This window comes from Triturus cristatus, chromosome 4_2 (assembly GCF_964204655.1).
Source record: "Triturus cristatus chromosome 4_2, aTriCri1.1, whole genome shotgun sequence".
In the NCBI taxonomy this organism is placed as follows: Eukaryota; Metazoa; Chordata; class Amphibia; order Caudata; family Salamandridae; genus Triturus; species Triturus cristatus.
The window spans coordinates 336,968,754-336,987,398 of record NC_140586.1 but is presented as its reverse complement, the minus strand read 5'-3'; the positions used below and the strand labels follow the sequence as shown (position 1 = coordinate 336,987,398).

At 45.2% G+C, this 18,645-nt stretch overlaps 2 protein-coding genes across 2 annotated transcripts in view; one reads left to right on the top strand and one right to left on the bottom strand.

Moving 5' to 3' along the window:
• The window catches only part of LOC146833833 (uncharacterized), a 338,179-nt gene that overhangs the window by 175,281 nt on the left and 144,253 nt on the right, over positions 1-18,645 (bottom strand). The window lies entirely within an intron of this gene.
• LAMC1 (laminin subunit gamma 1) overlaps positions 1-18,645 on the top strand; it is a 329,476-nt gene that overhangs the window by 254,635 nt on the left and 56,196 nt on the right. Inside the window, exons 18-19 of the mRNA XM_085601731.1 lie at positions 4,127-4,283; positions 10,786-10,991. Coding sequence (XP_085457857.1) covers positions 4,127-4,283; positions 10,786-10,991 — 363 coding nt within the window. The remainder of the gene's footprint in view (positions 1-4,126; positions 4,284-10,785; positions 10,992-18,645) is intronic.

Genomic DNA, 18,645 nt, shown 5'->3' with positions numbered 1-18,645 from the left:
TGACCTTAGGGTGACTACACCCTTGGTGTGCTCACCCCACATGGGGGAGTGGGAACAATCTCTAATCCTGATTGGAGAGAGCCTGCCATCTTCAAGATGGTGGGCACTGAAGAGTGGGCTCAGCTCACCTCCCCCACCTGAGGGGTGGAGTTGGTAGAGGTGGGCACACCTTCTGGACTGCTCTAATTTTTCCTGCCTGTCTTCCCGCTGAAAAGGAGGGGAGACTGGCAGTGGGCCTGCTCCGGGTAGCAGGAGAAGCTGGGGGTCGTATTGCAAAGGCAGCCAGGCCTTTGAAGCTTCCCTACCACAGATGGCTCTTCCTGGCCTGGGGAAGGTGTGACCATCTCTGCCCAGGAAAGGCTTTTGTTTCTGGGCTCAGGGTACAAAGGCTCCCAACCCAGGGGTCCAGAAACATGTCTCGTGGTGGCAGGCTGGTGCGTACCTGTCCGGTAACACACCAGAGGCTGGTCGTTTTTCAGGGGGCATCTCTAAGATGCCCTCTGAGTGCATTGTATAATAAATCCCACACTGGCATCAGTGTGGGTTTATTATGCTGAGAAGTTTGATCCAAAACTTACCAGAATTCAGTAAAGCCATTATGGTGCTGTGGAGTTTGTAATGACAGACTCCCAGACCATATACTCTTTCATGGCTTTACTGCACTTACAATTTCCAAGAATGGACTTAGACACTGTAAGGGCACAGTGCTCATGCAAGTGTACCCTCACCAGTGGTATAGTACACCCAGCTAGAGGTGTGTTTTACCTATACCATAGACAGTTGGTCGAAGGCATGGCACACACTTCTCTTCACTTTTTTCTGCACCAAAACACGCAGCCTGCAATGGCAGTGATGTGTATGTTAAGGTACAGGACCTCTATGGGTGGCACAATGTGCTGCAGCCCTTAGAGGCCTTCCCTCGTCACAGTGCCCTTGGTACCCATGGTACCTTTTACAAGGGACTTGCACCAGAAACCCAGCTTCCTACACATTTCCGTCTTGAAGATGAGGGGACTCTTCCGATCAGAGCTAGGACTATGCACCCTCCCGCAGTAGGGGGCATAATAGAGGGTGTAGTCACTCCAAGTGAGGTACCCATTGACCCTGCTGGTTACTCCCTTAAAATGCCCCCTAAATTTAGTATTTAGGAGGCTCCCTCAGACCTTGAAAGTAGTTTCCAGTTGACCTAAGAAAAACAAAGAAGATGCTGTGCAGTGAAGCCTGAAGACAACTACTGACTTGGCTCCAGTCCTACCGGTCTGTCCCCAGCTTCAAAGACCTGCGAAGATGATGACACCTGTCCTACAGCGGCTACTTCCAGAACCTGAGGAAGACTGCCTACTCTTTGACAAAGATCAGAGACTCCAGAGGACAGCGGCTCTGTCCCCAAGAAACCTACAGACAACCCAAACTTGCTACACCAGCACAGGAAAAACTTTACCTACAATGAGAGTGCAACCCTGGCATTCTTGGCAAACATGCCCATCAGCGAATTCTACATGGCTCCAACATGGTCATCCTCACACCCCTTCACAAGACGCTATTATGTGGACATCTATATAAGACACGGATGCACAGGTGGGACAGAGTACTACAACCCCCATTTGCTAACTCAAGCATCAACCGATCTTCCCCAAGAAGCCTAATACCTCTACATAATCCATGCACAGTATGTAAATCCAGGAAAGGATTCCTGCTGCAAAAACTAAATGATTACTTGCCAGTCAGAGTAGTTTTGCAGCTTGAAAGCTTTTCTGGAATCACATGTGACCCAGCCAACCCCCCAGAAGTGTTAGGGAACAAACTGGTGAGGTGAACCCCACTTAAAGAAGGAGGAAGTTTCCAACTACCAAAGTTGCCATGGGGGTGGAGGGCTGGGGGGAAGAATCCAAAGATGGAGACCATGCACAGGAACGTCCAGGGCGCACGTCTGATGTCACAAAGGGGATCGACTTACCACCAAATGGTGGTTGATGCCCAAACGAAAGAGAAAAAACAAGCATTTACAATGCAATAGGTCTAACATTTGCTAGAGTTTAAGCTATTGGCATTGTAAATTACAATGCCTTTTATTGATCTGTTTTGATAATTAACACCTAAATAAAAGGCATTGTCATTTATAACGCCAATAGCTCAAACTCTTGTAAATGCGAGACCTATTTAATTTCAAAGAAGTGGCCACAATTGTCCCGGGCTGCTGGATAGTGAAAGCGTGCACGGCGCTCTGAATGTTTCAGGAAAGCATGTCGTGCCTGCAGTAGGAGAAACTCATGAAAGAAAATAGTGCTTACCAACAAAATAAGACATACCTTGACAGAAGTAAAAGGGCCAGTCCTCATGGGAGGTTACAAATGAAGACAAGGCGGTACTAAGGAGGATCTAACAAGCCTATTGAGGAATCAGAAGCCAGCATTTACAAAGGACAATGACACAAACCAATGAAAAATGTGTTGGGAATGGGCGGAGCTTCAAGTCCTTACACGAATACAGCATGCCTTGCGGAGCAATGCATGCACTGCCCAAGCTTGACCTAAAAAGGACAGACAAGACTCAGGGTAAAACCCATGGTAAAGGAAAAATATAAGATTCAGCAAAGGATCTCCTATATATGAAAAACATTGCTCCAGTAGACTACATTGTCTCCACAGCAATAAAGAAAGCCAATGTCCCGGCATCCAATGGTCTACCACTCAGACAAAGAACAAATTGTGACTGGAAAGATGTGCCGATACGCTGCTATTTCAGCGAATAGGTTACTCAAACTGCTAACTCGGACACCCTTCTTAACAGATTAGGCATCAACAATGGGGGGAAATAAAGATTCGGGGGCAACACCTCTCGTACAGTATGAAAAGAGGTCTAAAGCTGTTCTTCTGGAGGGAAAAACAATAATGAATACCTGTTTGAAATCTGCCTTCGACGTAGGTGACACAGCCCGTAGGCAGATGTGCTCCGGCACCAAATTTAGATGTCACTCCTGTTTAAGCAGTAAGTTCAGATATCCATTATTAACATGCCTATTTATGGGAGCTGCTGTGGGAGTTTGTATAGCAGCAGCGGATGACTCCATCCAACGGATGATAAAAAAGATATAGCAAAGGCAGCTTCAAAATGTGGTAGTTTCCAGGGAGAGTAGAGATCGGAGCAAATTCACCTCATCTGTTGGATTATTGGTCAGCATACGAGTTGTATGTAATACTAATGGTTCTATCTTTCCTTATTTACCTCACATTCTCAGAAATAATTAAATGGGGTAATTCTTTACTAACTAGTACTTTTTTTAGTATAAACTGTCTTCTTTATTCACATGCTGTGCATAATTCCGCCATCTAGTGGTCTAGCCCAGATGTATTTGCATTTGGAGTCTTCCCTGAAAAACTGGTCAAACTTTAGAGGCACCTATGTATCCAGGATTTGAATAATGTTTCAACTTGTTTAAACCTTGGATATTTAAAGTCCACTTCATTTGTCTCGTTGAGAACATAGAAAAAGTGTGCCCTGAACTGTTTTTGTGATGCCAGGATTGTGGACTGCTAAATTACTTGATATTTGTTACCTGAAATCCCCTGTGATCTCATTGGACTGGGATTTAGTTTTGTAAATTCGTTCTTTGGTTCTGGCAGTACAGTATTTAAACCCTTTGCACAAATCTGAATCCCTTGAGGGGAAAATTGTTTAATAAGAGACCTAATTAGTGCTGAAGATCCTGAATACTTTCCCTTTGGATAATATTTTTAGATCCCAGTTTCAACTTTGTGATTTGCATACCTCATAATAAAATAAATATTTGATTTTTTTAACTTCTGGATCAACACGGGGATTTATTCACTGTCAGGCTGTATGTGTTTCTAAACCCTACAACTTCCTGAGGTGAGCCTTAACTCTCGCTCACAAGAATGCCAATTCCAAAAGGGATTAAAATGTCTATCCAATTGGCGTGCAGGAGTCTTGTTGCCCTGGCAAACCAGTGGTGAACAGTACCAGCAGAGGATACTGCCTATCAGGCACAAGTGCACCTGGTCACTCTTTACCAGTGCAATAAAGACCTGTAACAAGTTTCTGGGCTTGCTGCACACTAGCAATGGGTGTTGTCTTGATACACTTTGATTCTTCGTCTCTTCTGCAGGTTATGGAGCAAAGAGAAAAGCTACAAGATCTGGAAAACCTTATTGCTAACTTGGGGACAGGTGAAGAAACTGTGACTGATCAGGCGTTTGAGGATCGATTGAAAGATGCAGAGATGGCCATCATGGACCTACTCCGTGATGCTCAGGAAAGCAAAGGTACCTGCAGTGTGTGCATGCTAATAAGGGCCTGGTGGGAGAATGAGCATCCTGTAGGCAGGGTCTTCAAATTAACTGCTTTTATTTCACATGGACAGTGTCCAAATTGTAAGGTGGGGAAAGGGGTTCAGATTAATATTCCTTTTTTCAGATCCCCTCCATGAACTCAGTATGAGGGCCAAGAATTTGTGCATAGAAATTTAAAATCCCAAAGGGTTATGGTAGGTTTCAGGGCTTCCAGGCTGTGATTTGGATGGGTGGCTCATAGTAACTTATTTCGGTTTCCAACTGGCAGCTGCTGTACTAGTGCACTAAACTTCCCTCCCACCTTTACATAAAGTGTTCCTAAAGTCCAGGATCAAAGAATATTCCCTGTATAACATCCCTTATATAGATGAGGTCTTAGATGGAGAGCAGTTGTATTCCTCAGTTACCAACAATAGCATTGACGGTGATGCGTCTTGGGCAAATCTTGCAAAACGGCCTTCATTCTAATTTGCTAAATCTCAGAAATATAATTGAAGTTTAGACCTAAACAAGACTATTCGAAATAAGTGTGGGATGTGTGGTTCTCTTCTGTGCTCCTGGTACCAAATGTAGTTCTTTGATCTTAGCTAAAGAGTTATTGCTGCAGTTGATGATGGCAAATGTATTTGCCGGTATTGTGATTGACCCTCATTTGATGTGCCATACTACAGTGTATAAAGTACAGGAATATATTTCTTTGTCTAATAGTCTTTAATTGTAACTTAGTATTTCAACGGTGTTTTTTTCCGGGTCTGCATACATTCTGTGATATTAATGCATCCTTATTATGGTGTTCAGGATGACTTCACCGGTGCATGCTAAATATTAGTACATGGTATCACATTGTATGCATCAACATTACATGAAATTGCTACATAATTAGTTTAGAAACTGTCACAACCCACTGGTGGGTCATGAGCTGATTTTTGGTGGGTTGCGAAAGTCTAAGTAATAAATAAAGATGTCTTTTATTTTTAGATTTATATTGTCACACTTGCTGTGATTCAAGATAGAGGACACATGTCAGGCTATGTGTTCTGAAAAATTGCTGCTTTTTCAACATGGGAGTTGGTGTTTACAAACGTCTCTCACTTTGCAGTCAGTGAGTAGAGTGAATTATGTGACAGTCTTGCTGGGGTACATGTATATAAAAAGGAAAGGCTGTTTGTAAGATGTCCTATTTTTTTGTAGCACAACCAAATGTAAATACCTCCAAATAAATTGTACACATTCAGCATCAAAACGCCCTAGGCAGAAATGGCTCCATTCCACCGTAAAAGTATAAACTAAGACATTTCAATCTATTCAATGGTTATACGCCAAGGGTTGAGCTGCCCTACGGACCCCCCTGAGTCACATATAAGACTAATCACTCGAGTCAATCTAATTTTTGATTAACTAATCACACTATATAAAACACGTTTTCAAATGTCCATGGTGTTGAGGCGTTGTTATCCTATGCACAACGTACAATAAGGAGACCTAAATGCCTTTGATTAAAACACATAATCGATGTTGTTTCCTAATTTCTTAACATTTACTTGTGTGACCTGGAGAGGGGAAGAAGACCGAACAGTAGGGCTACTCTCTGTGCAGGCCTTGTTGATTATGACGTCCCTCCTCTGAGGTCGACTTTGGCATCTGTGGTCCTGGCTGGACACTCAAAGCCTTGTTTGCGGCAAATGCTCCAGTTCCCAGGGTATTGGTGCTGGGTAGCTGCCAAACTCTGGAGGGAGACGGAACTGACGAACTAGAGCCACGAAGACCACCCCCTGATTGATTGCTCCATTCTTCTGTGGGCCCGATGGCCAGAAACATGATGGACCGGGCAGATGTGGTCGGTGCCTTCAGGTGCAGGGGGATAGTTCCTCCATCTCAAGGGAGATACTACTTAGTTGTTGAAGCGCTGAACAGTCCTCCACAGGCTGGGGAAGATGCACAGCTTTTGGACAAGCTTGGTCAGTGCGATTTGTGAGGTACCAGCAACAAGGCGGGGTTTGGTGTCAAGTTCAGGTTAAGTCCTCTGTTCTCGCAGTGACTGCTCTCGTCTGTCCTTGGCTCCAGGAAAGGAAGGGCCCAAAGGAGGCATGCTGTGTGCCTAGAAACTCCTCTAGAGGTCTTGATATTCAGTGGTGCCCACTGTTTCTAAAGTGCCTTGGTCCCAAAAGACATCTTCTGGACTGGAGACTGTAGATCAGGCCTCAATGCCCTGGCCAGCAAGCTGGGCTCGGAAGCGAAATTGGCCTTGCCACTGACAACTTTGAAGCCAGCCTTTACTCTGAAAAAGCCCCATTGTGAAGAAGACAAAGTTAAGCAACTTGATGTATATAACTGTGGAGAATCTTTATAGATCCATTCTCTGCTCACATTCTTGCATGGTTTACTCCAACTGGCCAGCATACAAAGAAAGCTGCTTTTACTTTCAAAGAGGCAATATCAGAGAAGCTTCGGATTTACCCCATACCTAAAAAGAAGCAGCGTAGGAAAACCATCTGCCCCACCCCCACGGTCCCCCTGAAGTTCACAATTACAGCTCTGTTCATATACATGGACTCAGACTAGGAACTATCTGCTGCTCTGCCAGCCCTGTGAGGACCGAGTGACCACAGATGACTCTAACAACCCTTGGCATGACTGCATCTTGTACACTCTAGATGACCGGTATTTAGAGCTGTACTTAATCATCTCGGTGACACAACCACATACCACGTATTCATGCAATGTGCAGCAGACCACCACAACGTCAAGCATCATATGGATCAAGAGGGAGAAGCCTTCCTCTTAGAGATGCTTCGGAAGACTGACGTCTGTCCACTTCTTGCCATTGTCAAACAGCATGCACCAATTCTTGACTGAAAAATTTAAAGACCGTCAAGGCATGGGTGGTCATTGCCAGGGTGGAGAAAAATTATAAAGTCACGCCACAAGACCCCATCTTTATTCCCTGATATGTTTGATTTAATTCTGTAGTGGTCCACAATACGGAAAAGTGTTTGTGCAGGCTGCAGGCAAAATGTTAGCTGTGGGAGATGTCGGGCAGTGGCAAATCACCACCTCCATTGTTCTGATCTCTAGATACGAAGGGCATTAGTGAGAGAAAATAGAGCACCTTCTCAATGCTTACAAAAAACAAGGTAAAGAAAAGGGCAAGATTATCTGTAAAAAAAAAAAAGATTATCTGTATCGCAGCGAACAGGTGTGCCTTACATGCCTTTGATACTGCTTTCAGGTGAACCATCACAAGCGTTCTACTCCGCTAGCATGCCTGGCTTTACACTGAGTTGACTCTGGCCTGAGGTGTAACAGCACCTTATTAGCTTGCTCTTTGGTGGTAAATAAACACCTCTTTGTCCCATATGTTGTTTTCTTTCTGGAACCTACGACAGTTCATTTAGTGTTACATCAGATTGGTCGCACACTGCTACACCTACCAGTCGTGTTCCCCCAATGAAAATGGTCCCTGAAGGTCAGCGTCGGCGGATACACCTATGCTCAAGAGTGCGTGCAAGTATGCGTGGCGTGTGCCATCCCTGGACACGTGTTTCGAGGTAGTTGCCTCTCGTCAGCAGGGAGTAGGAAAATGAGAGTGGGGTTGCTGTGTAAGCTGCTAAAAACATAATCAGGTCTAGTACCTCTCTTAGCGCGCAGGTGCGTAACCATGAGTCCGTCGACTCCACCGGCTCAAGGGAGCCTGAATATAAAGTTACATCAGATTGGTCGCACACTGCTACACCTACCAGTCGTGTTCCCCCAATGAAAATGGTCCCTGAAGGTCAGCGTCGGCGGATACACCTATGCTCAAGAGTGCGTGCAAGTATGCGTGGCGTGTGCCATCCCTGGACACGTGTTTCGAGGTAGTTGCCTCTCGTCAGCAGGGAGTAGGAAAATGAGAGTGGGGTTGCTGTGTAAGCTGCTAAAAACATAATCAGGTCTAGTACCTCTCTTAGCGCGCAGGTGCGTAACCATGAGTCCGTCGACTCCACCGGCTCAAGGGAGCCTGAATATAAAGTTACATCAGATTGGTCGCACACTGCTACACCTACCAGTCGTGTTCCCCCAATGAAAATGGTCCCTGAAGGTCAGCGTCGGCGGATACACCTATGCTCAAGAGTGCGTGCAAGTATGCGTGGCGTGTGCCATCCCTGGACACGTGTTTCGAGGTAGTTGCCTCTCGTCAGCAGGGAGTAGGAAAATGAGAGTGGGGTTGCTGTGTAAGCTGCTAAAAACATAATCAGGTCTAGTACCTCTCTTAGCGCGCAGGTGCGTAACCATGAGTCCGTCGACTCCACCGGCTCAAGGGAGCCTGAATATAAAGTTACATCAGATTGGTCGCACACTGCTACACCTACCAGTCGTGTTCCCCCAATGAAAATGGTCCCTGGGGGAACACGACTGGTAGGTGTAGCAGTGTGCGACCAATCTGATGTAACTTTATATTCAGGCTCCCTTGAGCCGGTGGAGTCGACGGACTCATGGTTACGCACCTGCGCGCTAAGAGAGGTACTAGACCTGATTATGTTTTTAGCAGCTTACACAGCAACCCCACTCTCATTTTCCTACTCCCTGCTGACGAGAGGCAACTACCTCGAAACACGTGTCCAGGGATGGCACACGCCACGCATACTTGCACGCACTCTTGAGCATAGGTGTATCCGCCTACGCTGACCTTCAGGGACCATTTTCATTGGGGGAACACGACTGGTAGGTGTAGCAGTGTGCGACCAATCTGATGTAAGTTCATTTAGTGTTGCATGCATTTCTTATTCACAAAAAGTGTCCTAATTTGCACTGACAACATGACAACCATGTATTAATTATATTCAAAATGGGGTATGTACTCAATGCTGTTGTCCAAGCTAATGCAATTTGTTTGACATGGAGACATTTGTCACCAAGTCCTTTTCCTAGCGAAACTGCTTCCAGGAGTGGACAACAACATTGCGGGCCTATTTTCTACTTGGTAGAACACAAAATGTCTTAGCCATGCCCAGCAATAATGTCCCTATGACCAGCTGCCTGCTTGCCATATATGCGGTGTCCAGTGCAGATTGCAGACCTGTGCAGGCGCTGATCTTTCCCACCTCGATGAGGGTGGCAGTTTTCTTTTAGTACTGCTTCTGGAGGTGCTTTATCAGCTAACCCACACCCTCCCAGTGTTGGTGGGCGTTCCCCTGGCTTCTGGTGCCATGCTTTAAGAATGAAGTACACATGAACATTATTAGTAGACCCTTCATAGGAGAACACGTTTATTTACTGCCGTGTATAATCCACTGCAGCACCAACACACAACAACCTAGCAAAGGCCATGGGGCACTGCAATTTCAAGGGCATCATTGAAGAGAGCAGACCCCCAGGAGAAGGCAAACCGGAGCTATAGTCATAAATTATGCTTACTTGCACATTCCCATGAACCACAGCTGCAAGAGGTTTTTATGCTTCATCATAAACCAAAGTCGTTACCATTTCAGAGTGCTTACCTTTGGGATCTAGTCAGCAGCACCCAGAGTGTTTACAAACTGTCTAGCCACAGTAGCTGCATATTTAAGATGAAAAGGAATACACCTATCCTCTCATCTAGATTACTGGCTTTTGAAGGCTAGTTCCTTCTCCCAGCGCAAGAGGTGCCCACCTTGCAACGCCAGTATGGACCCAGCCTTATGCAATTCAGTCTTGACACTGTTCCTCATGGAAACAATACAGCCTGCACCACCAAGCCTGGTCCTCTCTGAGCCGGAACCGAGCATCCTGGGACCAGCTTCGGGGTATCACCCCTCATTCAGTCAGGCTAGCTTGAAACCGGTGGCTCAGTGAGCATGGGACTCACTTCTGGGCATACCCTTCCCACTTAGTGTGACAAAAGCAAATAAAACAGATAATTGACGGAATGCTGTGCTCACCATGTCACTGGAGTCAAGCTAGCCTGGCTGAGGGGGTGATACCCTGAAACCAGTCCTAGGATGCTAGTTTCGGTCTGGGGAGGATCTGGGCAGTTCAGACTGGACTGTTCCCTCGGGGATCAGAGTTAAGACTGCTTTGCATATGGGTGGGTCCAAACAAGAATGGCGTGGTGAGCAAAAAATGATGGATTTAGGTCCAGAGCTCCGTACTGGAGGTGAATGCTTGACATTGTTCAGCATTCCGTCCATCAATTATTCTTTTTGCATCAATCACTTTTGCCCATCATGGGTCTATCCATGTATCTGCAAGAACAACGTTGTATTGTGCCCTTTAATAAAATGTTTATATTTTGTTAATACTGCAGTTTGCCTTTACAATAAACTTTAAAGAACTGAGGTCATTAGCCAGGTTCATGGTACCCAGTTTATTGACGCTAGAAAGATGAGGCTGATGTGGCCCTGCTGGCATTCACACTTGTGACTGGTAGGTCATACAAGATGATAGCAGCACATTCTCAATTTGTTGAGCCTTCATGCCAACTTCCTTATGCTGCATGTATGTTTTTGTTTGATTCCAGATGTAGACCAAGGCCTAGTGGATCGTTTGGCTGAAATCAACAACACCTTGACGAGCCAGATTGGGCGGCTTGAGAATATCCGTAAGACTGTGGGTGACACAGAAGACATTGCACAGGAGGCTCGTGTCAGGGTAGAGAACACAGGGACTCTGATAGAGACAGCCCGTGAAGAGCTGGAGAGAGCAAAGGCTGCCATTGCTAATGTGGTGAGTAGTAATAAATCACCAAACTATCAAACACCGGTTTGGATTACAGCACTGTTCAGATTGTAGGCCGAATTGTGATTACTCTTTAGACTCATTGAGGAAGAAAGCAAATATTTAAACTCTATCCTAAGTCTTTGCACACAGACCATTAACCTTGGCCTTTCCACTTGTAACTGGACTAGATTTGTCATGTCTTGCACATTTCTGTTTATTGGACAAGTGGAACAATTATTGTGTAATCCCAAAGTAAATTAACCAGTCCCTAAGGGGAGGGAAGTTACTTAATTTCCCCATTTTCCAAGGGATGTTTCTTTTAAGAGATGATACTCTTGCATTCCTTTCAATAGCAGTGTATAAGTGGGACAGTTTTGAATATTGTGGGTTGGTGCGGCCTCATCAGTCATGTTTGCCATGAAAGAGACTAAGGGTGTTTTCCAGTAGAGAATTGAATTGACTATCTAGGAGCTTGTCTGCCAGGCTGCGTTGTATATAACTACTATGGAGACTCGTGGGTATGCGCTTTGCATGCTCAATTGTAGCTTTTTGGATTTGTTAATTACGGGATCTTTAATTTTAATAAATGCTCAAATTTCAGAGAAAGTTAACGGGAGGCTTGACATTTTTACATGCCATTTTTAAGACCAAGAAAGAATATGCGCAGCTTCACACACAACTGCACTGTGCCTTTCAGGCAAAACACCACTTAGCCAGGCGATGGGGCACTACTTCAAGTGTCCCTCAGGCCATCTTTCTGCTGAGTTTGTATCTTTGAACATCAGACTGTCAATTGTCATACAAAATGTCTTCTGAATTAAAATCTTTAGCGCTCCAGTGTACATCATTTGGTAATGCATCAAAGTGCTCTGCATCATTTTGCCAATGTTGAAAAGAAAGTTCAATTAATGGATTTGGAATGCTGTGCTCACCTACGCTGTAAATGTACTAGACCAGCTGTGTTTCTGGAAGTGAGCGGTCTGGTCCTGCTGGATGTATTCTACATTTCTGCTTTGCTATTCATTGGCAGAGTGCTAGCTTTGTTGGGGGAGGAGATCACCCTTAGTGTAAATCATGGCCCATACTGAGTGTGGCTTTTACCCCTTATGCCAAGCTGTAAGGAGTCTGCAAACGTTGAGTGTGATAACTTTGTAAGGACAAACATGTTATGGATTTACTTGCTGTGCATAATTCCCATGTAGTGGTTCAGCCTGGAAGTACACCTGCCAGGAGGATGTCCACCGCTTCTTCCATTTACAGATTGGTGCTATAATAGGCAACTTGCCTTAACCTTATTTGTTGGAATTGTGTAGGTGCTGTCTGCGTTACATGGGTGCACACAATGGTGCTCCCTCTGCAGGCTCCCTTTTTATGGTATGGTTTGACAGCTCAGCTGTTGTCAGACAATTGTGAGCATTACCAGAGAGGGAGTTTAGCTCCGCCCACATGTTGCGAGCCAAGATTACATGTTTTGATGCAACAGAAGTTGGTTTCCACAAAAGTGCGTGGCCTCCAGCAGCTGTGATAATTTTTAATGTCCGTATTTATCCAGCTGTCTAGGCTTTAACTTTCAGTGGACACACATGACATTTTTGTTTATTTTGTTTATTTGAAAGGTTTTACATAGCGCGAACATGGCCCATCAAGGTTTCAGAGCGCTGTACATAAAAGCAAGCAATATAACCATGGGAAGAGAAAGAATAACCCATGTCATGGAAGGTAAACAGCAGAATAAAATGCATTGTAGAACATTACAAACAGTGCAGGAAACAGGAAGTACAGTACGTTTGGGTGGCTTCAGGACTATTATTGCAAGTAGCTATTCAGGAGCAACCCTTTGACTACTTTTTAATGGGGCGATCGTGGGGTTAGGTCTGATTTTGGGAGGAAGAGAGTTCCATGTTCTTGGAGCAGGACCAGAGAAGGATCGGTTGTAAGTTCTTTTTTGTTTAAGTTTTGAGGCTTCAGCAGTAGATTAGAACTTCTTAGGGTTCGGTTCAAACCAGATAGTTCAAGTTTTTTTGCCAGATAGACTGGAGTGTTATAGTTCAGCGCTTTGTGTGTTAGGCAGGCTATCTTGAAATTAATCCTTGTTTTGAAAGGGAGCCACTTGAGTTGAATTTTGTCCGGCGTGATGCGATTGTTTTCTAGAACCTGTGAGTCTGGCAGCAGAGTTCAAGGTAGCCCTTAAAGGGGGCAGACTAGCTTTGAGAAGCCCAGCCAGGGTCTAAATTCTGTAATGTAAGCAGGAGATAACAAGGGACTGGACTGCTATTAAAGTGTTCTAGACGACTAGACTGGCAGCAGCACAGATAGGAGGTAGACAATAATTAACCCACATGGATTTTCAAGTCTGGCTTGCTTGTGCAATTGTTGCCTGACCTTTTAATCTACACCAGTATTATTCCTCAGTTATTTGCTTCCTCTCAATACTTAGCCATTGCCATGCTATTTACTTGTAATGCCTCACATTTCCATACAGTATTCCTTTAAAGTCAGACCTATTGGCATTGCCAGTGTTTGTTTCCAGATGGGTCGTGGCTGCTTGCTGTTCCTAGTCCTTCAGTCATCTTCGTGGTTGAAGTTTGTTGTAGCTGTTAGGAAAGAAGACTGCAAGCTCCTCTCACCCTTGTTAAGAGCAGGTTTCCTGTGCTCTGATGAACCTCACTTCCTCTACTCAGTTCCCCTGCAGTGCTCGCTTCAATAGTCATCCTCTCAGAGATGTCACACTATAATTTCTCAGTCGTTTATTGAATCATTTGTCTCTTGATTCTCTTGCTCCTTTCTCCATCTCATGTTCTTCTTGGCTCTACCCAGTTATCCTCATTAGGGGGCCCACATCGCCCTCCCACTTTTCCCTGTGTCGTCATGGGGTTCGGGAATTATTCACTAGGGATCTGTAAAGACTAGAAATGCCCTTCCTCTTCAGTCGTGCTTCCATGAGATGTGTCTCTTAAGTGATTGTGCTGGGCTGGTGGTTTGTGGAGTAGAGGGAAGCCTCCAGTGCATGGCACAGCTGTAGGAAGCAGTAGAATTGTGTCTTGTGCATGGTGCACGTGTCTACAAGATGTTGAAACGTGCACATAGAGGTTCCTGCCCAGACATCCCCCACCACTAAAGAAATACCAATGGAGTCCCAGGACCTGAAGCCCTCTATCACCTTCTGACTTAATCTCTGAAATGGAAGTCAAAGATCCTCAGCTGGACAAGGAAGCTGGCTATGGCTGAGTGGGATTCCACGAGGCCGGATACCCATCGGTTGAGCTACCGGTGAAGCAGTTAACTTTAGGCAGGAAGCTCAGAGCGGGAGAAATTCAAATTTCACACCCAAGGAATGTCCCTAGTCAACATGATACCAGTGAAGATTTCTACCTTCGGACTTAGTCATGTTTTTGGAGCTCGTATTCCTCCATAGAGGCAGGGCTGCAAGCTGTAGCCAAACAGGTCTTTATAGCCTCTCTGCGAAGTCCGCTGAACGGAACTTGGTGCTGTGGAAAAGCTCAGAGCTGGTGCAACCTGAATCTTTGACCCAGTGGCAATTCATCTTAACCGGATTGAATTGGCAGGTTGGACCTGGTTCTTCTTACCTTCATTTTTGCCTCTCCTAATGCTCCATCTACATTGCTATGTGCCACCATCCTTCTGACTTCTCCTTCGTTTCTCTCTCTCCCTTGTTGATGCCGAAAGTAATTGTTTTTTGTGAACATATCTTCCACATGTAATTCAAGTTCTCTGTAAGCACTGAATAACATTCTGGCACAGCAGTGCTGCAGAAAAATATGTATTTAAATTCCACTGGGTGTCGAATAGCAATAATTACTTACAGCTGAACTTCATCAGAAAGTTATCCATAAGTGTAGATTAGGCTTTCCTGACCTTGAACTCTGGAAGACCATGAAAGTGAAGAACAAAGAAGATGTACTTATTCAGGTTTATAGAAAAACCGAAACTTTTGACAATGGCAAGACTTAGCTTTCCTCGGGCATCCTACAGTACCCCAAAAACCGACATAAATACTGGTCTCCGTGAGGTGATATATTGAACATTGTTTAGGTGCAAATACTTAGCCAGGAAGCACAGCTCTGCAGAGGACAGCTCTAGTTATGTTATGTTAAAGGGGACTTATAGAGCGCTCGGCTACTCAAAAAGAGTATCCCGGCGCTAATAGTAACTGCCAGAGAAAAGAGATCCTACACGTATTCTATCCTACCATTCACGACATATTGCAATCTATAGGGGGAACAGCCAGGTCTTAAGATGACGTCTGAAACTAAGGAGTTCAGGATCACTTCTGAGGGCCAGGGGGAGGGAGTTCCATAACTTACTAACAATCACCTGGAAGGAACAACCTAGTTCGAAAAAAAAAATTGCCACCACAAGCAGATGTAGTGTAGAAGTTAGCGTCCTCCCTGGGCAATAGGGGGTAATTCTCTTTTTAAGACAAGAGGCCCCTTTATCGTGAAGAGCTTTAAAAGCCAGGACCAATGCCTTAAAATCAATTCTGTTTTTAACTTTAAGCCAGTGTAATGTTTTGAAGTGGCTTCCCAAATGGGTCCTAGGGCCGACCCTCACAACAGCCCTGACCGCAGCATTCTGAACCAACTGCAGGCGGTTCACAAGAAATTTCGGGATGCCCAGATAGAGAACATTGGCATAGTCTAATCTAGAAATTATTAGAGCCTGAACTACAGTCTGTCTATGGGACAGGGGCAGAAGAGAAAGAAAATTCCTCAACATTTTTAAAAGCCTAAAACCTGTGCCCGTCACAGATTTCACCTGCGACTTCATAGAGAGATCCGAGTCTAAATAGGACAATCCTAGACTCTTGGAAGAAGCCCTGCTGTCCTGTATGGTCCCTGGTGATGTGATATGGGGCACGTAGAGTTGAGGATCGGTCGTGCAAATAAATAGTTTGATGGGTTAATAGAGATAAGCAGTCTGAAAAAACTGCACAAGGCCTAGGTGACTGGAGAATCTGAGGTTGCCTTTAAGGATGTAGGAGATATGTCTTGTGATCAGAGGATTTTGCCAAGCGGTGTCATGTAAATGTTGCAAAGGGTGGGACTGAGGGACAGTCCCTGTGGTACTCTGCATATCTGTTTATTGGTCTCTGATGTGAAGGGTGGCAGCCAGACCTTTTGTGTTCTTGCTGTGATACAGGTACAGATCCACAGAGGATCCTTGTATGCCAATCTCGTGGAGCCTTCTGACGAGGGTGTTGTAGGATACAGTGTCGAAGGGCATGGAGAGGTCAAGCAGGATGAGGGCTGCTGTCTCCCTTGTCTGGGATGATTCAAATAAGGTCAGTGTCCGCAATGAGTGCTGTTTTGGTGGTGCTGTTCTTTCTGAATCCTGCTAGAGTGTTGTCTAGAAGATGGTGAAGTTCAAGGTGGGTTGTGAGCTGCTTAATGGCTTTCTCAATCACTGTTCCTAGGTAGTGGAGCAGGGAGTTGGGTCGAAAAATGCTAATTTGTTTCGGTCAACTAGGCTTCTTGAGGAGAGAGTTGATTTCTGCAAATTTCCATTTTTCCTGTAAAATGGCATGATGGAGGTGTTGATGATGTGGGTCAAGGTGGTACTGATGTTCCCAGATTGTAGATGTGGTGGGGGCATAGGTCCATTGGTGCCCCTGAGTGGATGGGCATGATTGCCGCTGGGTCGTTTCTGGTGAGTGTTTTTCAGGTGGCCGTCTTGGTTGGTGGTGGGTAGGGCAGCGATGAGTTATCTGGGGGTAAGTTGGTGTGCGAAGTTGCGGTATATGTTTGCAATTGTGTTGGGGTTGAAGTTGGATAGGTCGTCGCAGATTTGTTGAGAGGCAGCGATGTTGTTGACGGACAACATGTGACAATGTTTATGTCTGCAAACTGGGAGGAATGCGACCCCAGATACTGTCACTAGAGGCACAAAACTATGGTGTTGGGCAGTTCAACACCACATATAGCTAGCAGCACAAGAAATGCTGTTACTATGCATGCTGGTATCTCCAGCCAAACTCATGGGGAATGCTTTTGTGATAAGATGGTGTAGAATGTTTGGCTACGCTTTTCTACTGATACGCCTGTGGCCAAAATGAAGGGAGAGTCCTGCAGACTCATTCTCATAGATTCCCTCCTGGCAGAGACAAGACTGGTTTACAGGCCTTATACTTGAGAAGTTATCACCCAGCAAGTATGAGGTCAGACTTAATATTGAGATGTCAGTGCAAAATACTCCATAAAAATCTATGATCTTGAAGGTTGACAGCGTGTCTCCTGAATTCCATGTGTTTCAGCACATAGATCTCCTGGAGGAATGCAGAAATATCTTGGTGCAATCCAGAGCTGTATTTACTAATAAATCCTACAACACTAAATAGAAAAGATGTCGTCTTTGCTGTGCCTCCAAAGGTCTGCACTCTGCACCCTTCCCTTGTCCAAACCCACCAGATCTTAGCAAGTTCAGGATTGAAGCGTACTTCAAGAAAAGTTTACCTAGCGGCAGTCTCACTTTTATAAATGATCCCCAGGCGAATCCTGTAGAAAGCTGGCTCTGTAGATACCTATTCAAAAGTAAGGTATAGTGTGTACAGAGTCCAGTGGATCCCCAAAGGCTTACAGAGGGTAAAGTAGATATTACCTTACTCTCTATTTGTGGTAGGGTGGGCGAGCAGTAAGACTTTATCAGAGGGTAGTGTTGAGCATTTATTGTACAAACTCAGGCATGAAATGGTTTGACGCAGACTGAACTCTGACGAATTGTTTTGTATAAAAATATTTCTTTGTTGTATTTTATTTTTAGAACCAAACCAGACTTGGTGCAGGTAAGTTTAAATAGTACTTTTCTGATAATACAGTTGAATGCAGTTAAATGTAGATACAGTTAAGTCAAATGTTCAGAAATAGTTTGTTACTTTTTAGATTACTTTTTCTACTCAGTGTGATATGCCTAGCTATCACACTGGGACATTTCCTAAATAAAAGGGAAGTAAGTCAGTTTTTGTAAACACAGTTAAGTTCTCATTGAATTTCCAACTCCACACCTTCACAGAAAAGCAGTCTGCAGTCCTATGGGAGGAGATGAAGTTATCAGTTTAAAGGTAAGTACTTGGTTGTGGGAGTTTGGTTTCTGGGGTTAGAACCAGGGTTCCCCCAAGGTCAAGGATGCACTCAAAGAATACACTCAGCGGCACTAGGGCGGCTGGGTGCAGAGTGCTGAGGCCCAATGTTATCCAATGGCCGTGAGCAGCCTCCGGTTGGTGGCTGCTCACGGGCACCCCACTTGGATGTGGGAGCAAAGCTCCTAGGTTTTAGCTCTGGGCAAGTGGGGATTCAAGTCCGCAAACAAGGTGTACCAATGGGTGCCCAGGTGCAGGATCGACATCAGGAGCCCTGTTGGTTTCAGTGGGGAAGCTCCGGTCAGAACAAACACTGCAGGCTCTGGCACGAAGATCTTCTGGAAGTGACCACTGGTTAGAGAGGTAAGTTGGGATGCCGGGACAATGTCTGTTGGGCCACCCAATGCGGTAGGGCGTCTGGTGCAGGGTGTCTTTTGCTTCTAGTTTTCCTTACTGGCTCAGGGCGTGGTTGGGGGGGGGGGGGGCGGTGGGGGGTTGGGAATCCTCCTGAAAGAGGCTGCAGGTGTCGTCAGAAGACTTGAGGTAGGTCAGGGATCACCAGATCCC